The sequence below is a fragment of the Danio rerio genome, chromosome 16 (genome assembly GCF_052040795.2).
Source record: "Danio rerio strain M-AB ecotype USA chromosome 16, GRCz13ab, whole genome shotgun sequence".
NCBI classification, from domain to species: Eukaryota; Metazoa; Chordata; class Actinopteri; order Cypriniformes; family Danionidae; genus Danio; species Danio rerio.
In genome coordinates this window covers 60,712,501-60,722,500 of record NC_141036.1, presented here as the reverse complement: position 1 = coordinate 60,722,500, position 10,000 = coordinate 60,712,501, and the positions used below count along the sequence as shown (strand labels likewise).

The 10,000-nt window shown below is 44.4% G+C and overlaps 2 protein-coding genes across 12 annotated transcripts in view; both read left to right on the top strand.

The window, feature by feature from the left end:
* The window catches only part of clk2b (CDC-like kinase 2b), a 25,993-nt gene extending 24,627 nt beyond the window's left edge, over positions 1-1,366 (top strand). For 4 of the 5 annotated variants that reach the window (XR_015510636.1, NM_001076751.2, NM_001441573.1 and 1 more), the window contains 1 exon segment: positions 854-1,366. Coding sequence is in view for 3 of the 5 variants with exons in the window: in NM_001076751.2 (NP_001070219.2) it covers positions 854-1,027 (174 nt within the window). In the remaining 2 variants the exon portion in view is untranslated. 5 annotated transcript variants of the gene reach the window in all.
* A 594-nt stretch (positions 1,367-1,960) lies between these two features.
* The window catches only part of cyp11c1 (cytochrome P450, family 11, subfamily C, polypeptide 1), a 14,824-nt gene continuing 6,784 nt past the window's right edge, over positions 1,961-10,000 (top strand). For 2 of the 7 annotated variants that reach the window (XM_087286282.1, XM_087286278.1), the window contains exons 1-5: positions 2,842-2,951; positions 4,654-4,816; positions 6,816-7,139; positions 7,836-7,923; positions 8,538-8,752. In XM_087286282.1, the coding sequence (XP_087142408.1) occupies positions 6,970-7,139; positions 7,836-7,923; positions 8,538-8,752 (473 nt within the window). In that variant the 5' untranslated portion in view covers positions 2,842-2,951; positions 4,654-4,816; positions 6,816-6,969. Of the gene's footprint in view, positions 2,952-3,044; positions 3,090-4,538; positions 4,817-6,815; positions 7,140-7,835; positions 7,924-8,537; positions 9,201-9,278 lie in introns of those variants that run through there. The other 5 variants (XM_087286279.1, XM_087286280.1, XM_087286281.1 and 2 more) reach the window with 5 other exon arrangements.

Genomic DNA, 10,000 nt, shown 5'->3' with positions numbered 1-10,000 from the left:
ACTGAGGAATCGTGTGTTGTATTTGACTGTACATTGAGTCTCTTAAGGCCCGTTCACACCAAGCAGGATAAATATAAAGATCCAGTTGTAGAGATGGTGGCCAGTGTTAAATATCAGCAGAGTTCACAGCAGAACCACAGCACAGAGGAGCGATATCCACACTCTCAGGAGGATTTACCCAGATGAAGAGCTATAAAACACTGACAGACAGGCAGAATGTAGAGAACATAAAGCTCCAGACACCACTGATGATGATCAGCTCTCAACACTGATCAACACTATCCTGGAGACTATTGATTACACCATGGAGAGTAATGATCAGCTGATCGATATGACAGTCCTGCTGGTGAAGTGTCAGAAGAACAGAAGTGCAGGACCCCGCTGCTAGCTTCAGTGTGTGTGAATGCTGGAGAACTGACTGTGGTTGCTGAATGGACTGATGGATTAGATCATGGGTGCCCAAACTCGGTCCTGGAGGGCCGGTGTCCTGCAGTTTAGCTCCAACTTTCTTCAACACACCTGCTTGGAAGTTTCTAGTACACATAGGAAGAGCTTGATCAGCTGCTTCAGGTGTGTCTAATTGGGGTTGTAAATAAACTTTGCAGGACACCGGCCCTCCAGGACTGAGTTTGGTCACCCCTGGATTAGATTGATTCCAGTGAGCAGATCAACAGTGTGTTCAGATGCACTGCAGCACACTGAGACTGACCCCTGCTGGACACTACAGAGAATACATGATTAACTATTAATGGGGTTAATGCTAGACTATCAACATCATTGGCGTTCCTCTGTGTGGACACTTATATATTTATCTCTCTCTCTCTCTCTCTCTCTCTCTCTCTCTCTCTCTCAGAGGTATATGCTGTGTGAGTCGGAGGATCATCATCAGTTCTTTGATTTGCTGGAGGGCTTGTTGGAGTATGAGCCGGAGCAGCGTTTGTCTCTCTCCGCTGCGCTCCGGCATCCCTTCTTCAGTCTCCTCCGAGACACCGAACACTTCAGTGGAGGCCGTGACATTAGCCGGTGACCTCTGACCTCTGCTGCGGTCACTCATGGACAGGTGGGTCAGCCAGTATTGACCTCAGTTATGATGAAGAGAATATTGATGATCGCTCGCTGCTGATTGGCGGAGAACTAACAGCTCCTCACACCGGATTGGTCAGCCTGAGTTTGACGGACAGCTTCAGGGGCGGGACGCCTTACGGTTCTCTCGGGATCATCATGGACTAAAATAGGATTATATTATTGCACATGTGACGGTTCTCCAACGTTTTCAGTATTTATTTTATGACTTCTGTTGTTTTGTATGAGATGAATATCAGTGTGTGTACAGTACATGTTCTAGAATAAACCATGCTTCATATGAGTGCAGCGTGCGTGCGTGAAGCATGTCTGTGTTTGGAGGATTTCTGTACAAGTGTTCTGGAAGCAGCGGGTTTATCCTTCAGCTAGTGTTCACAGAGCGAGTGTGTGTTCACAGACTGTAGCATCACTTGAACACACACACACACACACAGACACACAGAGTCAAATCCAGCGACCGTGTGTGTGTGTTCACAGACTCATTCTTTTCATTCATTCATCTTCTGCTGCTTTTCCGGGGCTGGGTCACGAGAGCAGTCTTAGAAGAGAACCCCAGACTTCCCTCTCCCCCGACACTTCCTCCAGCTCTTCTGGGGGGATCCCGAGGTGTTCCCAGGCCAGCCGAGAGACATAGTCCCTCCAGCGTTTCCTGGGTCTTCCCCGAGGCCTCCTCCAGGTGGGCATCTCCCTTGGTAGGCATCCAGGAGGCATCTAAAACAGATGCCTAAGTCACCTCAGCTGACTTCTCTGGATGTGGAGGAGCAGCGGCTCTACTCTGAGCTCCTCCCGGGTGTCAGAGCTCCTCACCCTGTCTATAAGAGTGCGCTCTGCCACTCTGCAGAGGAAACTAAGTACGAATGCTTGTATCCGATTTCTTGTCCTTTCAATCATGACCCAAAGCTCATGACCATAGGTGAGAGGAGGAACGTAGATTGACCAGTAAATCGAGAGCTTTGCCTTTTGGCTCAGCTCCTTCTTCACCACAGTGGACCGGTACATCGACCACATTACTGCTGCACTGATCCGCCTGTCAATCTCACGCTCCATCCTTCCCTCACTCCTGAACAAAACCCAGAGATACTTGAACTCCTCCACCTGGAATAAGGACTTTCCTCCAACCTGAAGATGGCAAACCACCTTTACCGGTGGAGCGCCTCGGACTTGGAGGTGCTGATTGTCATCCTGGGCGAAGGATGGTTCTGATGATTCTGATGGAGGTCGAAGGTGTTCACAGACTCTAACTTACAGTCGGAGCCTTGTGTTTTTGACTGTTTGACCAGTCTGCATTTAGAGATTCATTAGTAAGAGTTGAACTGTGAGTAATGAACGCTCTACAGGCACTGCTCATCATCAGCTGATGTCAGTCAATCCATCTACTACTGAAGCTGAGTGTGAAGTGTGACCCACATATGAGTAATGTCCAGCTGTAAACCTGGTCAGGCTTCTGACCTGCTGTCGATCAAACTGAACAGCTCTGAAAACTCTGCAGCTCTAACTCACGTTACATTAACACTGGCCATGACCCTCATGACCTCAACCTTGACCCCGAACAGCCCTCTTCTGTCTGTCTGTCTGTCTGTCTGTCTGCGTGGATGTGACTGTTTGTCTGTCTGTGTGTGTGTGTGTGTGTGTGTGTGTGTGTGTGTGTGTGTGTGTCTGTCTCTCTGTCTGGTTCACGTGTGGTCACTGATCTCCTCTCAATCTTTTAAGCTGCTCAGATGTACACACACACACAGGCGCACACACACCTGATCAATCACTCAGAGAAAACACTGAAGCAGAGAACACACGCACACACACGCTGGACAGAGGAGAGGAAGGTCGTGTGTGTTATCAGTGACCCTGAAGAGGCCTTGATGAGCTGACAGGTGAGGACACAATTAATTACACGCACACACACACACACACACACACACACCACAGACTCAGTGTTCTCTCCTGTCTGTTCCCTCTGTCATCAGTGTGTGTGACATCAGGACACAGTATCACAGGTGTTACAGCAGAAGGTGAGTTATGAAGACAGTGCTGATGTCCTCTTACCTCAAACAGCTCATTAATAATACAGAACGAGTTTTTCAGTTAAACTGCAGTTTCCTGTGAGGCATGCCGGAGCGGGAGAGAAGATACTGTTTGTACAGTTTAAAAACCACCAAAACATATAGAATGTCCCCATAATTCACACAAACAAACCTGTGTGTGTGTGTTTGTGTGTGTGTACTGGTTTATGAAATGTGTGTAACGTCATGTATATGATCAGAGTATTACTTCACTGAGGTGGTTTATGAGGTCATGTCTGATGTCCTCGTAATTCACAATGCTTTAAAGTCATAATGAACAGTTTTCCACACACAGGTTGTCCACAGGTGTGTGTGTGTGTGTGAGTGTGGGGTCAGGGGGAGGAGCTTAAAATCAGAGCTTATGCTCTATAAAATACGCCTGTGGAGAGTCCTCATAAACCACCTATACCAGCGTGTGTGAGTGAAGTGTGGCTGTTTTTATATCGTAGTGGGGACTTAAACCTGACTGCGCACTGACTAATGGGGACTTATGTTACCATGATGACTAAAATGTAAGGATTTGATGGGTAATCATGCTTCTAAATCAGACAGAATGGCAGACTTTGAAGATGAAGAATGCAGATGGTTACCAGTGAGAGGCGAGTTCAGGGGTTTGTACAGTAGAAACATTACAGATATGAGAGAGTCCTCACTGAGATATAGGAACATGTGTGTGTGTGTGTGTGTGTGTGATGTCGTCTGTCTATCCTTACTCACAGATGGATCTGCATCTGCCAGCACTTTTGTTAATCATCTTGATTATTGTGGGTCTGCTTGTTAATCATCATCATCATCAGTGCAGATTACATCACAGCATTCAGGAAAGCCGGAGCGTTGAAATAGCTTTTCTGTGCTGGATCTATATATATATATATCTGTTTTTCAGATATGAGGATAAACTTTTTTTAGTCACTCTATATTTTAATGTACAGTTCACACTATTTATAAGCTACTAACTGAGAGTTTTAGCTCAATAACCCACTAATTAGCTGATTATTAGCTGGTTAGTAAGCTAGTAGCTGTGTTTAGCTGTTGGGTATGATCAGGGATGTAGAATAAGATCATGCTTAGTGCTGGTAAACAGTTAATATCTGAATAATTGGCAGATAATAAGCCATTAGTAAATATTCATGCACTGTCGATGTGTTTATACATTTGTTTGTGTACTGTAAGAAATCATCTACCGTTATTTTTATTTATTTTACAGGTAGAACAAAAACAAGCCATTCAACTGTGGGTGTGTGTGTGTGCTTGTGTATGTATGGGAGTGTGCATGGTTGTGTGTGCATGAGTGCATGTGTATCCATGTAAGTGTATGAGTGCATGTGTGTGTATGAGTGTGTTTGACTCCATGCATGTGTTTGTATGAGTTTGTTGCGTGTGTATGACTGTTTGTATGACTTTGTGTGTGTGTGTGTGTGTGAAAGCTGCACGTGCATCTGCTCCTGTGCCGTCTAATGAGATTCCCCTTGTTAAACTCTTTACTGTAGTAATCTCTCTCTCACACACACAGTAGATCTGCACAGAACGACAGCCGGAGCAAACAGCAGCGTCCTGAAGGAGACGAATATTCAGAGAAAAAGGAGAGATCATCCTGAAAACAGCAAGCGAGTGTTTTATTGGCCTGCAGAGCGACGCATCACTGATGCAGACCCTGAGTGCATCTCTGTGTGCAGGTATATATATATATATTTAACCTCTCTGGCATGCTATAACATTCAGCAAATCTGATTCTTCCTCAGTGTTTTGAAGTATTAGTATGAGTGAACTAGTTATTGATTAATGTAAATATAAATAGATGCTTTTTACAGTTTGATTTGTTTGCATCTTTAACTTTGCTAGTAAACAAATACGCGATGCAGACTCGCAGCGTTTGTGCATCAGCATTTAATAATATATTTTTATAACATTACATTTTATTGTAATTTTGTTGTTGATTATTGCACAGTTAATTATTGCACTAACATCAACAAAATGAAAGAGAGCGGCTTAATAAAATCATTTATTGTTGTTTAATGTTTCAACTGCACTTAATTAGGCTTTATCAATATCTAGGCCAACACAACATCTGTGAGCTGAGGTTTATGCAGATCTTTCAGCCCATTCATTTGGTTGTTAGAGTATTTGTTTACTTGTGTAAATGTGTGTTTATTCTATATTTTATATAATGCAAATGTTCATTTGATTCATGTTCAGTACAGATTGTGTGTTTCTTCAGTCTCTTAGTAAATGTATATTAAATGAGAGACTGTGTGCACCATCTAACTGGATTGGCATTGTTAATACAAGTTAAAGTTAGTCATTTAATTCCATGTGCTGAGTTTTAGTTAGTAAACTCAGACGGGGCAGAATGAGCACTCTTCAAGATACTCTCAATATTATTACGCATAAATCTGCAGATCTTTAACTAAATTCTGCACAGAAATGTCTGCAGACGATGTGTCTGACCCTGCTCATTCTTCAATCATAGGAATTTTTACTCAAGATTTAAACATGCAAAATGTGTTCAAATAAAGTGAGTTTCTGAAACAACAGCAGATTTAACTATTAGGTGCATTTATTCTAATATTTGTTCAAAACTCTGAATTGACCAATCACAGCGCAGGATTTGTGTGCATGTATATTTATATATACACTCACCGGCCACTTTATTAGGTACAACTTACTAGTACCAGGTTGGACCCCTTTTGCCTTCAAAACAAAGCTGCTCTATTGGATTGAGCTCTGGTGACTGTGGAGGCCATTTGAGTGCAGTGAACTCATCGTCATGTTCAAGAAACCAGTCTGAGATGATTGAGCTTTATGACATGCTGCGTTATCCTGCTGGAAGTAGCCATCAGAAGATGGAGACACTGTGATCATAAAGGGATGGACATGGTCAGCAGCAATACTCAGGTAGGCTGTGGCGTTGATGCTCAATTGGTACTAATGGACCCAAAGAAAATCTCCCCCACACCATTACACCACCACCACCAGCCTGAACCGCTGATACAAGGCAGGATGATCCATGCTTTCATGTTGTTGAGGCCAAATTGTGAGCCGAGCATCTGAATGCAGAGCTCGGTTGTAGCGAGTGCTTATTCGAGTTACTGTTGCCTTTCTATCAGCTGGAACCAGTCTGGCCATTCTCCTCTGACCTCTGGCCTCATCAACAAGGCATTTGCGCCCACAGAACTGCCGCTCACTGGATATTTCCTCTTTGTCGGAGCATTCTCTGTAAAGCCTAGAGATGGTTGTGCGTGAAAATCCCAGTAGATCAGCAGTTTCTGAAATACTCAGAGCAGCCCGTCTGGCAGCATCAACCATGCCACAAAGTCTCAAAGTCTCTTAAATCCCCTTTCTTCACCATTCTGATGCTCACTTTGACCTGCAGCAGATCCTCTTGACCATGTCTACATGCCTAAATGCAGTGAGCTGCTGCCCTGTGATTGGCTGATTAGAAATGTGAGTTAAGAAGCAGTTGGACAGGTGTACCTAATAAAGTGGCCGGTGAGTGTATACAACTCGTGTGTGTGTGTGTGTGTGTGTGTGTGTGTGTGTGTGTGTGTGTGTGTGTATGTGTGTGTGTAACTGATGGTGTGTGTATATATATGACGTATGGTGTGTGTGTGTGTGTGTGTGTGTGTGTTTTGTGTATATTTGACGGATGGTGTTTGTGTGTCCTTGTCCTTGCAGATGCGAGTGTGTGAGACCTGTTAAACCTCCTCATCTATAAATCATGATCTGTCCAGACTCTCTCACACACACACCCTCACACACACACTCTCTCACTCTTACACACACACACTGCTGATCCAGATCTGAGTGTAAGGCCGTTCTCCAAGTCCTCATGGAGTCTGTGGTGAAGAGGTCTCTCCTGGCGCCCATGAAGACGCTCCAGTGCTGTGTGAGCGGCGACAAGCAGCAGGCCAGCAGATCACAGAGTCAGAGGTCAAAGGTCACCCGCGTGCAGGACCCACGTGTGCTGCGATCCTATGAGGCTGAGCTGCAGAGAGAGAGGTGAGGCTGACGTCACAGAACATCACGTCCAACACCGTGTTTTACAGACTCGCATCTAAACATCCTTAAAGGAGACCTGTGAAGAACATCTAAGTGTGCCAAGGCCTGCAGTGGAGTAATCAGAGGTTATAGTGTACGGAAATGGCCTCATCCTCAGACACCACTGTTTCCTCATTCTCATGTATATCACACAAGTGTAAACCACATTGGACAAAGACCCATCAGAATACAAAGCAGACTGTTGCGTGACTTAAAGGCCCCGCCCTCATCATTTGCATGTAGCTACTTTAGGCCACATTCAACATCATCAGGAGTTCAGCAGCTAACAAGAGTCTGATATGTTGATCTTTATAGTGGATATGACACTTGTTTAAACTCAATCTTTGAGGTGTTGTACTCTGAGGTAACACTTTTTACCTGCTTATTATTATTATTATTATGAAATTAACTGTTTAGCACTAATAAAGTATGGTCTCATTCTACATCCCTAATTCAATCACATACCTGAACCCAACTGCTGCTTTGCTAACAATTAATTGAGAGTTTTTGTGCGTATAGTCTCAGTTAAAGGTGTGTTAATGTGGTGAATCGTACATTAAAATGAAGTGTGACCAACAGCAGGTCATCAAGTATTTAATGATGACATTTCAGCCAAACCAGCTGATTCACTAATGTTCTTTATCATTTCATCTTCAGGAAGTTGAGGGAAGCGATGAACGCTAAGAAGAACGCAGAGAGAGCTGCGATGAGGGCTCATTTCAGGAGGAAATACCAGCTGAGCCAGGTAAACACACACACAGCTGAGGTCATTCACGTTACAAACACTGATTCACACACTGTATATCACCATATCAGCTCAGCGTCTCTCTGTTTATCATTACCTTCTGTCTCTTTAAATGCTCCTGCTCATTGAAGAAGGGTTGATTCTGATTGGCTGATGGTCACTGTTAGGTGTTTATTGTCAGATAAAGGCACAGCTAAAGTAGTTCCAGCAGGTTTTTACAGCTGCATATCACTCCACTGAATGATTATTAGACAGCTACAACAGTCAGAATCACAGCAGAACACAACAGGGGGAGGAGGAGGAGATGTGGAGGACACTAGTGCTACACACAAGATGCTTGAGGAGGACCAAATGTTATTCATATAAGCGAGATCAAATATCTAATCTTAATAAATGATCCTGCTTTTCCCCGGAATCCTCTGGCCAGTTTATATTTTTGATGTTCAATAAAAGCAAGAATAACTATACAAAGGAAAATTAGCTTGTTTAAACACCAGTCAACACACTTCATATGAAGCTGCCGAGGGTAGAAGGATAGAAGTGTCTGCTAAATATGATTATTGTGCTGCTAACATGTTAAAACTCTCGCTCATTTGTCTTTTCTGTGTGTCCAGAATGCCAAGGACTCTGCGCAGCTACGTGCCGTGGGTGGGAAGGTGTTTCTGTCTGGAGATCTGGCCAGGATGGTTCGCCCCGACGCACCTGAGAAAGACGATGGTTTCAATTTGATCAGAGCCTTTCAGGGCCTCAAATTCAGTGGACCGATGTTCACCGGCAGCAAACACAGCAGAGCGGACAAAACAACCAATGAAGAGCCGTGCAGAGTCATGTAAACTCTCAGAAACACAGACTGAACACCACACGACACATGCAATACACAGAGCGGCCAGCGGAGGCGATACTGAGCTCTGCAGAGTCAAGTAAACTCTCCAAAACACTGACCCAACACGCAATACACAGAGCAGCCAGTGGAGGCGATACTGAGCTCTGCAGAGTCACGTAAACTCTCCAAAACACTGACCGAACACGCAATACACAGAGCAGCCAGCGGAGGCGATACTGAGCTCTGCAGAGTCACGTAAACTCTCCAAAACACTGACCGAACACGCAATACACAGAGCAGCCAGCGGAGGCGATACTGAGCTCTGCAGAGTCACGTAAACTCTCCAAAACACTGACCGAACACGCGATACACAGAGCAGCCAGCGGAGGCGATACTGAGCTCTGCAGAGTCACGTAAACTCTCCAAAACACTGACCGAACACGCAATACACAGAGCGGCCAGCGGAGGCGATAATGAGCTCTGCAGAGTCACGTAAACTCTCCAAAACACTGACCCAACACGCAATACACAGAGCAGCCAGCGGAGGCGATACTGAGCTCTGCAGAGTCACGTAAACTCTCCAAAACACTGACCGAACACGCAATACACAGAGCGGCCAGCGGAGGCGATAATGAGCTCTGCAGAGTCACGTAAACTCTCCGAAACAGTGATCCAACACGCAATACACAGAGCAGCCAGCGGAGGCGATACTGAGCTCTGCAGAGTCACGTAAACTCTCCAAAACACTGACCCAACACGCAATACACAGAGCGGCCAGCGGAGGCGATAATGAGCTCTGCAGAGTCACGTAAACTCTCCAAAACACTGACCGAACACGCGATACACAGAGCAGCCAGCGGAGGCGATACTGAGCTCTGCAGAGTCACGTAAACTCTCCGAAACACTGACCGAACACGCAATACACAGAGCAGCCAGCTTGAACTCTTTCTATTTCATACCTCATATTTTTGACACAGACGTCAGGAAACTCTAATCTCATTTTTGTTTTGTTTAAATTTTATTGTATTTATTATTTTATTTAATCGTGTTTTGTGTGTTTCTCAATTGATTTTTGTTATTGAGTTTTGTTTAAGTTCTGTCTTTGTGTTTATGCGTGTCAAACACTAAAGAGGTTTTCAGGTATCAGAACAATAAAAGTGAAATACAGACGTAAGTTTGTGTTTTTCTCTGTAGAATGTAGAAATCTAGTGATGGTCATTGATTTTTGTCTTGATTTCCAGGGTCAGTTTTATT